Source organism: Sardina pilchardus, chromosome 6, assembly GCF_963854185.1.
Source record: "Sardina pilchardus chromosome 6, fSarPil1.1, whole genome shotgun sequence".
NCBI classification, from domain to species: Eukaryota; Metazoa; Chordata; class Actinopteri; order Clupeiformes; family Clupeidae; genus Sardina; species Sardina pilchardus.
The window spans coordinates 7,055,203-7,071,174 of NC_084999.1; the positions used below are offsets into that span (position 1 = coordinate 7,055,203).

The 15,972-nt window shown below is 44.9% G+C and overlaps 1 protein-coding gene across 1 annotated transcript; it reads right to left on the reverse strand.

Moving 5' to 3' along the window:
* Positions 1–6,139: 6,139 nt before the first annotated feature.
* LOC134082279 (glial fibrillary acidic protein-like) lies at positions 6,140–14,941 on the reverse strand. The gene is made up of 12 exons (XM_062537928.1): positions 14,721–14,941; positions 13,984–14,140; positions 13,468–13,617; positions 13,125–13,244; positions 8,410–8,505; positions 8,157–8,291; positions 7,930–8,040; positions 7,700–7,810; positions 7,467–7,591; positions 6,831–6,913; positions 6,509–6,692; positions 6,140–6,233 (listed from the first exon to the last, which is right to left on the reverse strand). Exons 1-12 carry the CDS (start codon positions 14,939–14,941, stop codon positions 6,140–6,142), a joined length of 1,587 nt encoding a protein of 528 aa, XP_062393912.1.
* Between the last annotated feature and the right edge of the window lie 1,031 nt (positions 14,942–15,972).

A 15,972-nucleotide genomic window follows, 5' to 3' on the forward strand; every position in this document is an offset into this window, starting at 1 on the left:
CATGAAACTTGTCCGCGACCACCCATTTCAACACCAGAAATTTGAACTGATTCAATTCTAATTGCTTGCAGCTTGCATGTGCAACAGGCCTCAGACTTCCCTGATGTTCTTGATTGAGAACAGTGCCTAAGCCATTCAAACACTCCCAGGCACACTCCTTGTCCCAGCACTCACCAAAAGGCTATCATTCTTTGAAGCAGGATTTCTTCTATTGTGCAACCTTGCGTCCATTCTTCGTAAGTACTGTGAGTGGTTGGACTATGGAAGAAAAGTTCTTGACAAACCCACAGTAGTAACCGCCTGGATCGGTGGGTATTCCTGGCACAATACGTTTGATAAACCTCACTTCCGAGATAGCAAAATATGTTATATTATTGTTGAGCAAAGAAAGTTTTCTCTAGTCTGACCAGCCAGACCCACATCAAGATGTAGGGTCTGGGAACTCACCATAGGCAGGGCTCAATCGGAGGGGTGGGATACAGTTGTCTTTGGCTGCGTTCAGACTGCAGACGAATCTGATTCAAATCTGATTCCTTCTCATACCACAGGGCTGACTGTCCACACTGCTTTTATCAAGTGTTCAAATCGGATATGGCTCTGTTCAGACTGGGTCACATTAGTAACAGATCTGACAGGTTGCTGTAGCAACGAAAACAAACGTTTCTGTCATCAGGAGAAAATTCGATACGATTAAACATAGAGCCATATGATATAAGTATTTGAGCATTCATTAAATGCATGAATGCTTGTGCGCGTTTGTGTGACATAAACTGAAACTACACTGTGGCAAGCTCTGCTTCAAATTGTTGGAAGGCTATTTAATTATTTAACGGCATTTAATAGAACAACGTGGATTCTTGCATCTTCCATAGAAACAGAGCAGAGACTGTATAATGCACTATTTTTATAGACATAGCTGTAACGTTGCTCCACAACACGAAATAGGTGCGCACGTAAAGTCTCGTCACAGACAGTCAAAACTGATCTGAGTGTTGGGAGCTGTTCAGACTGAGACGCATCTGTCCATATCTGATACGAATGCGATATGAAGCTACCTCCTCGATGTGGTTTGGTTCCGTTTCTAAAAAATCGGATTTCATGTGACATGTCACTGTTCAGACTTCATAAGCGACATCCGATTCCAATCTGAATGGGCTAAAAATCGGATTTTGGCTGGCAGTCTGAACGCAGCCTTTCAAATTCCCTTTCCACACAATAGGATAGCGCTAAATGAATCATCTTCTTGTTTTCAAGTAGCAGGATGAACAGTCGCAACTTCTGGTCGCATGTCAGTCATCATTATGTTAAAGGGATAATCCGGAGTGAAATGCACTTTAGATCAATTTTTCAGACTATTGGGAGTACATACGTTGAGTTGACACCAAAATCATGTCATTCGGATGTATTTTGAGAAAGTTCGAGTTCACCGTTTTTAGCCAAAACTTGTTAGCCTGGAAGTGACGCGGGCATATCCTTTCGCCGCTACAAAACGCTATTTTCATACCTCTTCTACTGTTCCAAACAATGAATTTAAGTCCAGAATGAATTTAATCGAGTCAGTACCTTTCCGGAAATGTTATTAAAGCGTTGTTAAAGCGTTTCCAGCTGCAGCAGCGACATTTCCGGAAAGGTACTGACTCGATTAAATTCATTCTGGACTCTCTATCCGACCACATAAAGACGTGGGGATACTTCGGTTTGGCTTTAGGGTCCCTCTACTCACTACCACGTAAGTGTAGTGTTGTTTGGAACAGTAGAAGAGGTATAAAAATAGCGTTTTGTAGCGGCAAAAGGACATCCCCGGTTCACATGATTTTGGTGTCTACTCAATGTATGTACTCCCAATAGTCCGAAAAATGTATCTAAAGTGCATTTCACTCCGGGTTATCCCTTTAAGCCCGCCCACCGACTCTATACACAATGTGATTGGTTCAGTGGTTTCTGCCTGTGCCGAGCTCCCAAGTCAAACGGAGAGTTGCTAGACTGCCCCAGAGAGCAAAAGAGATTTTCTAAATGTTTTGGTCAAAAACAGATGTTCTAATGCCGATTACTAAAGAACGGAAAAAGGTAGAAACAAACCGTGGTAACACTTTACGGTAAGGGTACATGAATCATCATGAATTCATACATGAATTCATTCATAATTTGTGCATTACTTCATGCCTTAATATATCATGAATCATCAGGAATTAACATGAGTTCCCCATATATCATTCATGACCTCATGCATGAACAACACATCAACTAAAGCATTAAGTATGGTGGCTACATCATTATGAACTATGGTTTATTAAGCATGATCATGATGATTTTTTTTCTGTATATAATTTATCATGAATTCATGCATGTAAGCCTTCTTGAAATATCGAGGGATTAACTAAGTGTTAGTTACTCATGAGTTCATCATGTTTGTGGCCCCTCAACTAAAGTGGTGAATAATGATGTGTGTTTAGAGAAAGAGTTTAAGAAAGTGTGTTTAAAGAGTTTGTACAAATTAAGCCCAACAGTCATAGTAACTAATGCTTAGTTAATCTCCTAATAATTCAGGAAGGCTTACATGCATGAATTCATTATGATTCATGTACAGAAAAATAAAATCATGATCATGCTTAATAAACCATAGTTCATAATGATGTAGCCACTATACTTAATGCTTTAGTTGATGCGTTGTTAATGCATATGGTGAACTCATGTCAATTCCTGATGACTCATGAGATACAGTATTAAGCCATTAAGTAATGCATAAATCATGAATGAATTCATGTATGAATTCATGATGATTCATGTACCCTTACCGCAAAGTGTTACCCAAATGGTTTGTTCCTGATGAAAGAAGGAGTCCACTTTGATAGTTTCATTTTTTTTCTTTTGATAGCCATGATTGGGCTCATCAAAACGGGTATCTTGACAAAAAAAGATTGCCGGTTTTACTTATACTGTAGCGTTTATCACTTCTGCAAAGTTGGAAATGAGGCCCTATGTCCAGAATTCTGAACTATTCCTTTAAATGATATTCTCTATTCTTTATTGTGTGGTAACATTTCAGCCAGAACATAAAAAAGTTATCAACAAACAGATTATTTAGACACAGATTCTGTCATAACCTTTGACCCAATTTATTTTCAAGTTGCAGGCAGCGGGAATGTTAAGTGAGTGTGATGTGGTGCTATGTAGAGACAATAGAAGACTGATTACGTAACAATGCATCGGTTTTTGATTCCTAAATGTCCACGTTTGGATGAACCATTAAACAATGATGAGAGTGACAATGAGAGAGAAGTAGACGAAATGCCAGGGGTGTCTGATGTGAATCATGGACGTGGTCGGCAAGGAGGTGGTCAACCCTCCACCGCTGCTGAGTGTGCTAGCATTTGTATCATTAGCATGAACGTCCAGGATGACCCGAGGAGACCAATCCAAACTCCAGCTCCAGTTTAAAACCGTGTTAAACTCCAAACTAGCAGCAGAGCAATTGCCCCAATTGTTTTAGTCGTCATCGTTTATGGTTTTGTGCTTCTGTTTATGAGCTTCAGAAATTACACTTTCAACATGGTAGGTACTGTATCAACATCTGTTGTTCTCAGAGCAAAATCCTTCTCAATTATTTCATTGGCAGAAATTTTGCAGTCATCACATATAAGCACAGTCCAATAATGACCTGATGTACTTAATCTCCCAGAATGACAACACTTCTCTTTATCGCCATGAACATGGATATTAGCAGTTGATGAGGGGGTAATAGGGGCTCTTGAAACACCTCTATAGGCCAATGTCCTAGGGATATGAAGAACTAGAATATCAGGGACAGTTACCCATTCAGTGTTTTTACTTAATTGTGAGGCACAGTTAATACATGCTCATCAACTACCTGGCAAACTTGGTTTTGGAAAATATTATCAAGACAATCGTTGCTTTTCATTTGGACCGTAATAACAGAGTTGCTTTGAACTTCATCCAATTCTGTTTCGCCACATTCAGTACAGCAGTATTTGTGCATTACATGTACATTTGTTTTAACACCTAGTAAAGACATAGACCAACCAAGACATAAAAGGTAAAAAGAAATCTGCAGGGTCATTTTGTTTAGCAAAATTAATTGATGGAATTATACACTGAATTACACCTTGAGCTTCCCTCAAGGTCACAGTGCAGATTTGTCCTTTGCTGTTAGCCGCAAAATGGTTTAAATCTTATCCCTCAGGCCACACTCAGTTCATCCAGTTGAAAACCTTCACATCCTTACCATCTCCCCTCTCCTCTGGTGTTCCCCAAGGCTCTGTACTTGGCCCTATTCTATGCATCATCTATCTCCTCCCCCTTGGTCAGATCCTCTGCAAATTCAGCTCTACCTTTCTTCCAAACCCACCTCCACATTCCCGCCTTCCTACCTCTGTGACTGTTTACAAGAAATCAAAACCTGGTTCTCTTCCAATTTCCTGAAACTCAACAGTGATAAAACAGAGGTTCTCCTCATTGGTTCTAAATCCACTCTCACTAACACTCCAAGTTTCACCATCCCCATTGATAACTCCTCTGTTAGCCCCTCCCCACAGGTTAAGAGTCTGGGTGTCGTCCTTGATGGTACTTTATCATTCCTAAGCCACATCAATAACATCACTCGGTCGGCCGCCTACCATCTACGGAACATCAACCGTCTCCGCCAAACCCTTACTCCCAACTCCACTGCCATCCTAGTCCACACCATGGTCACATCTCGTCTGGACTATTGCAACTCCCTTCTCTTTGGTCTTCCCCACAAGTACATCCATAAACTCCAATTGGTTCAGAACTCTGCCGCCCGCATCATCACCAGAATCCCATCCATTATTCACATCACACCTGTTCTGCAACAGCTTCACTGGCTTCCGGTCAAATTTCGTATGGACTTTAAGATTCTGCTCCACACCTTCAAGGCCATTCATAACCTCTCTCCCCCATACATATCTGACCTTCTCCACATCAACACCCCCTCCCGGACACTCAGATCTGCCTCATCCATCAGCCTCACTGTGCCTCCTGCCCGTCTGACCACCATGGGGGCCAGAGCCTTCAGCCGCTCTGCCTCCCGTCTCTGGATTTCCCTCCCACCAAGCATCAGGAACATTGACTCACTCCCCACTTTCAAATCACATATAAAAATCCACCTTTTAAACAGGCCTACTCCCTTTAACATTATTTTTATGATCTAGTATTTTTCTATTATTGTTATTATTATTTGTTGTTGTTATATTGACTGTTGTTGCAAGGTGTCCTTGAATGCCACGAAAGGCGCCCCAAATTAAATGTATTATTATTTTAGTATTTAAATGGAATAGTTCTGACATATTTTTACCCATTGGAGTAAGGTTGACTACACTTTGTGGTCCACACACTTCAGTGTTGCTTGAACAAAGCTGACATTTAGAAATGACTGCACAGCACCATTGAACCAGCAGTCTTGAAATTGATTTGGAAAACTACATATTTTTTGTAATATTTAATTCCTGCTAGTCCATTGCTACTGTACATGTTGCCAGTTCCTTGCTATTATTCTTATTTAAACTGAAAATAAAAAATGTGTGTGCGTGGAGCATTTTGTAAGGATCTCCAAATGCTTATGTGCAGATTCTTTCTTTTGCCATGTTTCCTCAACTTCTGCATTCACGCGAAGAGAATGTGTATTTGTATTTTTGATTTCTCACAAAACTCTCTCCCTTGCTTTGTATAGCACATGAAGGTCTTCAATACATTTGCCAATTCTATTTTTCTCATTGTGAAGAAACAATGTTTTTGTGTTCTTAAATGTGGCCTCAGACATTGATGTGGATTTATTTGTGTGCAGTGTTTTATTTTGATATGTGGTGGAAAATCTGGACAGGTTCCCTGGCAGTAGGTAACTCCAAAGGGGAATTACTGGTAGATAATTCTTAAAAAAAAAAACATGATGAACTAATCAGTCATGCCACTGAAATGAACGACAAGACAAGAGATCTGAATGCTGAGAGCGTTCAGCGTATTTAATCTTTGCAATAGGCGGACACACACAGAGGCAGGGAAAACATCTTCATGGTGTTGTGCCCGGGTCAGAGGTCAAAGACTAGACCCAAGGCCACCAGTTTGAGGTCAAGGTTGAGTGGACAGGACCGGCAGGTCAATCTCTCTATTCCTCTTCTTCGTCAGCGGCTCCTTCAATGATGTAGCTGCACTCCTGTGTGTCACTCTCAACTGTGTCGTCGTCATCGTTCTTAACCGTTCTGAGAAGATAGAAATACAAATGTGAAAACAAATGGAAACATTTCCATCATTCTAACGATTACAAATATATTATTGTTGTCGGCACACCTAGTCCTAGATTAAGTTTTTCTTTCTTTTATTTTTTTAAATACACATTTACACATTTACAAACTGAATCCATGATTTGATTGAAGGTTTAATGCCTATACAGCACCCCAGCCCCATGTGTGTAAGATGAGGCCCTAGTGAGTGTGTGATTGGGGTGTGGCGCTCCTATTCCTCTGGTTACGGTTACCTGATGAGGACGGTCTTCCTCTCGGTCACCTCCACTGCCTGCTCCTCAGAGTAGGTGGCGATGGTCTCGCCGTGGACGCCATTTCCCAGGGCCGCTCCAAGGCTTCCATTTCCATTGGCTGCTTCACCACTTCCGACAGCAAGACCACTGGCCGCCATTCCCAGGTGGGCAGCCATTCCAGCTGCTACTTCGACTGCACCTTCAGCATCCATCTCTGCTCCTACTCCCATTCCAGCACCAGCACCTGCTCCGGCCCCCATTCCAGCACCTGCTCCGGCCCCCATTCCGGCCCCAGTTCCAGCCACCATGGCTCCGGCTCCGCTCATCCCAGCACTAATGGCTTTCATGCTCATCAGTCCCTGCACTATGCTGGTGATGCGCACGTCCTCACCCTCAATAAGTTTCCTATGCAAGGAAGACACAGTATTATTGTTACAGGGATCCAAAAGTGTTTACAGATTAATTAAATGTGAAAGAGAGGAAAAGATTTTAAAAGTAGAGAAATCAAGGAGCTGTGATATTACTCATTATAGTGAAATCTAGCCTAAATCATGCTCCAACTCAGGAGCTTGTAGTGTGGCTGTGACGAACACAGCAGGTTCGTCCGTTTTCCCCTGCTGGTTGTTTTCTGTGTTTCTCCGTTCAGACGCTGACGTTCCTGATTGGAGAAATTCTAGGAGGCGTGTCAGCGTATCATAAAAGCCCTGTTCTCCCGGGGACTCGGAGAGACTACTTTGAGCGGCGTTACCCTTCGTTTGCAAAATATAAATAAAAGTTGTTAATCTTGTAACCTGAAACGCCCGGTTTTCTCTCTCTTTATTATGATATCAGTTTGGTATTGTAATAAGTGGGGGCTCGTCCGGGATAACATACATTTGGCTCTTAGGCTCTATATTAATCTAGGAAGTTGTTAAATACGATGCATGTTAGTGTAGACCAACTGCAGCACATCACGTGCCTGTATGTTGTGATCTCAATCTCCAGGCTCATCTTCACATTGAGCAAGTCCTGGTACTCCATCAGCAGCTGAGCGATTTTCCCCTTTGTGGATTTCAGCTCCAACTGAAGAGCCTCGATCCTGGCCTAGAATTATCATTAATGTTATTATTTTCCCTGACTAGTTTCTATAGGCACAAAATAAACTGCACCCATTTAATAATCTGAGCTATTCAAACTGGAATATGGGCTCACCTGGAGAGCCTTCAGCTCTCTCTTGTGTCTCTCTTGAGCTTCAAGAATCTGTGCTTCAAGAGCATCATTTTTAGTCTTCAGACCATCCAGGTCTCGCTCCCTGTCTTGAATCTGTAAATACAGAAGGGCTATTCAACGCTATGCCATTAAAATGATCATATGTTCGTTTTACTTGTAATTAATATGTTTTAACGAGTTTGAGATTGGCTGAAAGGCCAACACAGGCCTACATCTTTTTTGGCCGTTGATAGCTCCCCTCTGGCACCACGAATCCTGTCCACGTGTTTGGTGGATTTGTTGTTTAAATCGTCGAATTTTGAATTGTACCACGAGTCCATTTTCTGAAAAGGACAGAAATACACTTGAAATGCAAATATATGAATGTCTATTATTTTGTATATTTTATGTAAATGGTTGATGCCCTTCTTTTATGGGACTTTTTTATGTTGAAGCCTACCTGAAGATTATTTGCTGCGATGGTGTCGTACTCGTTCTGAATCTGCTTCAGAGCATCCGAGAGATCAGGAAGGCCGTAGGCGCCTTGGGCGGAGGCATGGGCAGCGTAGATCTGTTTCATGAGGTCCTCGATTTCCTGTTTGAATTTCATCATGTCAAGCAATGTATTACAATACAGAAACCGCAAAATCATGGCTATATTGGTGTTGTCTATGTTGGTGACTATAATTTCGATAATGGATCAATGAACGCACCTGTCTTTGAATTCTCTTCAAGAACTCAATCTCGGCCTCCAGGTTTTCAAGTTGTTTCTCCAAAGCAATGCGGGCGGAGGTGGCTGCGTCAACATCCTGTATGCATATTGTTAAGTCGGTTGTGGAAAAGGAAGAAGACGACACCAGGCTTAATGTTCAGGAACATTTACTGAAGTTATCGTGCATCATTACAGTCAGGACAACGCAAGCACTAGAACTTCCTAACTACGGTGGCCGTCATATATCAAAACTAGAATAGTGCAATTCCTAAATACTACGGTGGCCAGCAGATGAAAACGACTTCAATACATAACACCCCTTCCCCCCACTATTCAGAATCCCGGTAGCGCCTCGGGGGAACCCTCAGGCGTACTGGCCGTTGGAATGTCTCTTGAGGGTTCAGAGCAGGGGCAGCAGTCTCTGAACTTGCGGAGGATGGGGCAGTAGGTGGAACGTCGGGTGGGCTGTTGTCTGAGAGCTCGTTGTCAGATTCGTTGCAGGGGGAACTGCCTATGTTGTCGTCCAAATCCTCACCAATAGGTAAAGGCAGATGCACAGCTGTTGAGGGGCATCGTCCCCTGAGTTGGTCCACATGGCGGCGGTGCTCCTGGCCAGCCTCAGTTCTCACTCTGTAAGACAGGGGGCCAGTGATTCCAACGACCTCTCCTGACACCCACTTAGGCCCTTCTCCAAAGTGCCTCAAAAACACAGGCTCGTTCACTAGGAAATGTCTCACTGGTCTTTGCACCAGGGCCGCAGCTTCCTGTCTTTTTTGTTGCATATCTGATACAAAGTCCGGATGCAGGCGGTCCAAAGCTGTGGTTAGGCGACGACCCATCAACAACTCAGCCGGACTCTTCTGTGTCACTGAATGAGGTGTGGTGTGTTGTGCCAGCAGAAATCTGGCAAGACGTGTTGGCCAGTCCCCTTGAACCATTCTTCCCAAAGCCTCCTTAGTTGTTTGCACCATACGCTCAGCTTGCCCATTAGAAGATGGATGGTATGGGGCCGTGGTGGTATGCCTGATGCCGTTACGCTGTACGAACCTCTTGAATTCTGCTGAGGTGAATGCCGTGCCATTGTCTGAGACAATTACATCTGGGAGGCCATGGGTCGCCATGAGCTTGCGCAATGTGGTAATCACAGCTGAGGAAGACATAGAGCTCATCAGCTCCACCTCTAACCACTTTGAATATGAATCTACCACAATGAGGAAGACCTTCCCATGAAAAGGGCCTGCAAAATCTATGTGGAGACGGGACCATCTTCTTAAGGTGCACTCCCAGGGATGCACAGGGGCTTTGGGTGGGGCATGCCGTGATTGCTGACACGTGGAGCAACCCTTTACCATCTCCTCCACTTGGGCATCTAACCCTGGCCACCAGACATAGCTGCGGGCAATGCCCTTCATGCGGACAATCCCAGGGTGGGCATCGTGCAGTAGAGCCAGAACGTCTCTACGCGCCTGCTCTGGGATCACCACCCGATTACCCCACAGTACGCAGTTTTTATGGACAGACATTTCATGACGCCGTATAAAGAATGGGCTGAAACGCTTGTCACTGACATAGTTAGGCCATCCATGCAAAATCCATCGCAAAACTCGTGACAAAACTGGATCTCTTGTTGTCAGCGCCCCGATCTGGTTAGCATGAAGAGGCGCGTCTGGAACCGCCTCCAACAGCAACACTTCAAATGGTGGTGGAGTGTCAGTAAAAGTTGCTGGAAGGGGTAAACGGCTCAGAGCATCAGCATTAGCCAATTGCTTCCCTGGCCGATAGCAAAGCTCATACTGGTATGCAGAAAGGATCAGACTCCACCGTAACATCCGAGGAGACAAGACTTGTGGCATAGGCTTTGTATGATGTAGTAAGCCCAACAGAGGCTTATGGTCTGTGTAGACCACAAATGGCCTGCCAAACAGATACTGGTGGAATTTCCGCACAGCAAAAACAATAGCCAGTGCTTCTTTATCAATCTGTGCGTAGTTCCTCTCTGTTGATGTCATGGTCCTTGAAGCAAAACACACCGGTGCCTCTCGGCCATCCGGCTGGGCATGGCTGAGTAAGGCCCCAAGCCCATAAGGTGAGGCATCACACACCAAAACTAGCGGCTTGTCTTCATCATAATGTACCAGAACATCATCAGTCTGAAGCAACTGCTTGGCCTTTATGTATGCTGTTTCGTGTTCTCTGGTCCACCTCCACGTTGCTGATTGATCCAAAAGGCGATGCAGTGGCTCTAGCACTGTAGCCTTGTCGCGCAGGAAACAGTTGTAGAAATTCAATAGGCCCAAAAATGCTTGGAGCTCGGTCTTGTTACGTGGCGTGGGTGCTCCTTGTATGGCAGCCACCTTCTCATTTGTCGGCCTGATTCCATCTTTATCTATCCGGAATCCCAAAAATTCCACTTCTTTAGCTCCAAAAGAGCATTTTTCTTTTTGCAGCCGTAGTCCTGCCTCAGCAAACCGCTGGAGCACCTCATCCAGATGCTGGTCATGTTGGCTTTGAGTGTGTCCCGTGATCAAAATATCATCAAGATATGGCTGAACCCCTGGGATGCCAGCTAGGAGAGTGTCCATGAAGCGTTGGAAAATGGACACTGCAGTTGATACACCAAACTGTAATCTCAGGGCACGGAACAGTCCACGGTGTGTATTGATGGTGAGCAACTCAGCAGCACGCTCATCCACAAGAAGTTGTTGATATGCCTGCTTTAAATCTAGCTTTGAGAAAACAGTCCCACCGGCCAGCTTGGCAAAAATCTCATTAACGGTTGGCAGGGGGTAGACATCCGCCTTGACTGCGGTGTTAACAGTGCAGCGGTAATCACCACAGAGTCTCAACGAGCCATCTTTTTTTACCACTGGCACAATAGGCGTCGCCCATCTAGAATGTTTGACGGGTGCCAAAACTCCCTGCTCAACTAGAAGATCCAAGGCCTCATCAACTTTTGTGCGTAATGCAAAAGGGACTGTGCGCGCTTTGAAAAACTTTGGTGCAACACTTGGGTCCACTTCGATTGACACTGGTGGGCCCTTGTAAGCTCCCAGCTCATCTCTAAAGACTTCAGCATGTTTTCCAAGGGTGCTAAGCAAAGAATGTGGAGTAACTTGGTAAACCCCACTGACATCTATGCCCAAAACACTAAACCAGTCACGTCCTAACAGGCTAGTGCCATGGCCCTGCATTACCAACAAAGGTAGGGTATGTGTGACTCCCCGGTAACCCACTTCAATAACGATCTTGCCCAGTGTGCTTAATGGTGCGTTTGACCACTGTTTCAGGACTCGGTTCTCGCCCATTAGCTGGGGGCTATGTACAGGCCAGAGGCTGTGAAAAGTGTCCTCACTGATTAGGGAACAGGCTGCACCTGAATCCACTTCCATCTTGAGCTGCTGTCCATTAAGAGTCACTGTAGCATAAAAAGGTGCTCTTTTCTGGTGACACTCTGCACCCATGACTGTGTTGATCATATATGTCTCTTCAATGTTGTCATGTGCATCGTCATCCTGTTGGGTTTGCACAGTCACAGCATTTGTAGCTTGAAAAGATGTGGTTGTTTGTGACTTAGACATGCAGGCTCTGGCGATGTGCCCCCTCTTCTTGCAAAAATGGCAGATGGCTGTGGTGAATTTACAAGCAGAAGAGCTATGAGTACCCCCACAGCGAAAACAGGGCCTACGGCTTCGCTCCCTATCATCAGCAGGCTTATGTCCATGCCTATGCTGTTGTACTGTTTGGTGAACATCAGCTGATTCTTGCATTACTCGCTCATGGCGAAGCATGCGAACATTTGTAGAGGCAGTCTCAGCTGCAAGGGCTTTTTCTTCAGCCATTTTAAAAGTCAGTTTAGGTTCTGCTAACAGGCGGCGCTGCAGATTTGCGTCGAGGACACCGCACACCACACGGTCCCTGAGCATGTTTTCGAGTTGGTCACCAAACTCACAGTAAACTGAAAACTTCCTTAATTCTGCTATATAACTGGCAATGGATTGGTCTGGTTTCTGCTTACAGTTATGGAAATGAAAACGTTGCACAATGGGAGATGGCAGGGGATTAAAATGCTTGCTTAGACACTCAACAATGTTCTTGTACTCCACTGCCGTGGGCAGCTGCGGGGCAAGCAGTGATCTCAGAGTGGAGTATGTTGCTGATCCACACACACTCAGTAAAACTGCTCTTTTTTTCTCATCTTCCGTGATATCGTTAGCCACGAAAAAACATTCCAGTCTTTCAGAGTACTCTTGCCACGAACTCCCTTTCTCCCCTGAAAACTCTTCAATGCGCCCAAAAGTGGCCATAGTTTCAAAAAAACGTCCGCGATAAGCAGGCAGCAACGTTCCAGTTTTAAAACGAAAGTCCAATCAGTAGACAATACTACACCTTCGGTTCGGCATCATTAGTTGATTTAGCAATCCGCTTCGTCGCCAATGTTAAGTCGGTTGTGGAAAAGGAAGAAGACGACACCAGGCTTAATGTTCAGGAACATTTACTGAAGTTATCGTGCATCATTACAGTCAGGACAACGCAAGCACTAGAACTTCCTAACTACGGTGGCCGTCATATATCAAAACTAGAATAGTGCAATTCCTAAATACTACGGTGGCCAGCAGATGAAAACGACTTCAATACATAACACATATGGTTAAAAGTAAGCCACTCCAGATATAAATCAATTAAAAGTATTCATCAAATTAAAGGTGATTAGCTTACAGGGCGGAAGTTCTCCAGGTCCATCTCTGCCTTCTTCCTCAGCTCCACAGCTTCCTCATATTTGGCCTTCATCATCTCCAGCTGTCCAGCCATGGCATCTTTAGCAGCAACAGCCAGGTCCTTAAGAATGAAAACAAAACAATGAGAACATCAACAGCTGGATAACATGCTACATATATCAATGGAGTGATAGATGTAGTCACCTATTAGGTATGTGTTTGTGGAGAGATTTTAATTAAACACCGGCTGACGCGGCTGTCATTCATGGGTGAAGATCCAATGCATATTTGTATGAGTGGACTTAGGTTTAAACATTCCATTTATGCAACTGAACCAGACATACCCGCTCCCTTCTCATTTGATCAGCAAGTCTCATCAGCTCTTTCAGCTGCTCTTCATACAGCATGCGCAGGCCCGTGGGTTTCAGGAACCGGTTCTGGAGGGCCTCGATTTCTGTCTCCAGCAGCTTATTCTGCTGCTCCAGTGACCGGACCTTTGGAGACAGGAGGACACAAAGTATGGCCCCTGTGTGCGAGCGCTACATGCTCAAATATGCTCAATGGCCAAAGAAGAACAAGTTATGCGCTGCTCTCTGTCTTTGAAGGCGCATTTAGACGCAGCCAGTCTGTACCGCATACTCAAGCACGAACAAATCAGACAAATACTGTCAAACACGGGACTCAATTCCAGGGCAATCAAATATGCTATGAATTAGTCAATGAATTTAACCATTTCTGAGTATGGGTCTTTTATATGCTGTGCTTTAGAGAGTAGGGCCTATCCCTTACTCTATAATGGGACTTTCAGAAAACAAATTGGATATAAGGTGTACATTAGTGCCAAAGTTGGATCCACTTGCCTTCTCGATGTATGCAGCCAGCCTGTCGTTCAGCACGACCATCTCCTTGCGCTCGCCGGTGCGAGTGTTGAGGAATTCCTGATTCTCGGCGGCAGCTGCGTCCAGATCTATCTCTTCTCCATTGGCGCCCACACAGACGGAGCCCATGCTTGCGCCGCTACAGTTCAACACATGCATGACCGTGAATTCGTTATTGACACAGCATATGACAGAATAACGTGGCAATGGGGCATAATATGCACAATGAATGCAGTGGGATCTGCAACCTCTAAATGACCCCTCTCATCCTAAGGAACCATGTGCTCCCTGTCAGGACCACCTGGCTCAAAGTAGAGCTGACATAGGGGAGACCACACTGAAACTAAGGTTTAAAGTAAAATATGTTTAATTAACGAATGAGCATAACGAAGTCAGTAAGTGGAAAGCTAACCAAAAGTGTCGTGCATATCAGTAGTGTAAAGTGAAAAGGCGAAAGGAACAGCAGCGACGACTGCAGCCAGCCTCGCGTCGTCAGGCCAGAGCAGAATGAGAGAGAGCGCGCGCAGACGAGAAGGCCATGTTTTTAAGCACCCTCCCATCAGCGCACCAATTAGTCCGGCACGCCCACCTGAACAGCTCCACCTAGAGGCGATACAGACACAGGTAACCGTAGACAATGCAGGGCAGGGAGAGACACACCCAGCACGGCATAGCCGGGCGTGACACTCCCCCTCTGGCCGGGGTGGGGTGGAGCTCACCTCGCCATCAGGGACCTCCGGGAGGAGGAGACAGCCCTGCGTCCCATCGCCATGCCGTTGGCAGCTGAGGCTGCGGCCGAGCGGGAGTAGCTAGCGGAGCGCTGCTGGCGGGCAGGAGAGGCGCTGGACACCCTCACCTGGAGCGCGGTGGAGGACGAGGAGGTGGTGCATTCCTCGAAATGTCTGCGGTACGACGAGATCCTTTCTGGGCTGTGACTCATCTCGGCTGCTGTGTGTCCGGAGCTCTGGAGCTTTCTCTCTCTCTCGGTGTCTCTTCCTCCTGGAGGTGGCTGCTTTGGCTGAGGAGAGCTGGGCTGCTGAGTGCTGTCTCTTCGGCTCTCTCAGCGCCCTTCTTATACCCCCAGCAGCGGCCCACCCTGAGCATGAGCCAGCGCCTCTGGAATGTTGAACCTCAGCACCACAGTGTCCGTCCCACCACAGAGCCTTCTGCCAGACATTGTCAATGTGCAAATTAAGCCCAACAGTCATAGTAACTAATGCTTAGTTAATCTCCTAATAATTCAGGAAGGCTTACATGCATGAATTCATTATGATTCATGTACAGAAAAATAAATCATCATGATCATGCTTAATAAACCATAGTTCATAATGATGTAGCCACCATACTTAATGCTTTAGTTGATGCGTTGTTCATGCATATGGTGAACTCATGTCAATTCCTGATGATTCATGAGATATTAAGCCATTAAGTAATGCATAAATCATGAATGAATTCATGTATGAATTCATGATGATTCATGTACCCTTACCGCAAAGTGTTACCCAAATGGTTTGTTCCTGATGAAAGAAGGGAGTCCACTTTTTCTTTCCATAGTTTCATTTTTTTCTTTTGATAGCCATGATTGGGCTCATCAAAACGGGTATCTTGACAAAAAAAGACTGCCGGTTTTACCTAGCCCCTTATGACCATGGGCGGCGCTAGGGGGTGCTATAGCTCCCCCTGGATTAGCCATAGCACCCCCAAGAAAATATTAAATTTTCAAATATTAAAGGAATAGTTTTGAATTTTGAACATAGGACCTCATTTCCAACTTAGTCGGGGTGATATAGGTTGGTGGAGACCATTTTCAGTGAATTTCTGCCCTTCCTTAAGTTGCAGCGTTCATCTGGTGCTAATCTGGTGCCGAGCCGCAAGTCAACGGTAACATCCAGCCTGCCACTGAAAACATCCTTAATCCACCCCACAGAACACCCGAAACAAATAAATTATAACGTCAGACTATCGATGCAC

Excerpts from the sequence above, each read along its gene's own strand:
- LOC134082279 (XM_062537928.1), bottom strand. The coding sequence starts at position 14,941 with ATGAGTCACAGCCCAGAAAGGATCTCGTCGTACCGCAGACATTTCGAG. Across the intron at positions 13,618-13,983 it reads TGGCTGCATACATCGAGAAG|GTCCGGTCACTGGAGCAGCA; the intron begins GCAAGTGGATCC and ends CTGTCTCCAAAG. Across the intron at positions 7,811-7,929 it reads TATCAACGGCCAAAAAAGAT|ATTCAAGACAGGGAGCGAGA; the intron begins GTAGGCCTGTGT and ends CTGTATTTACAG.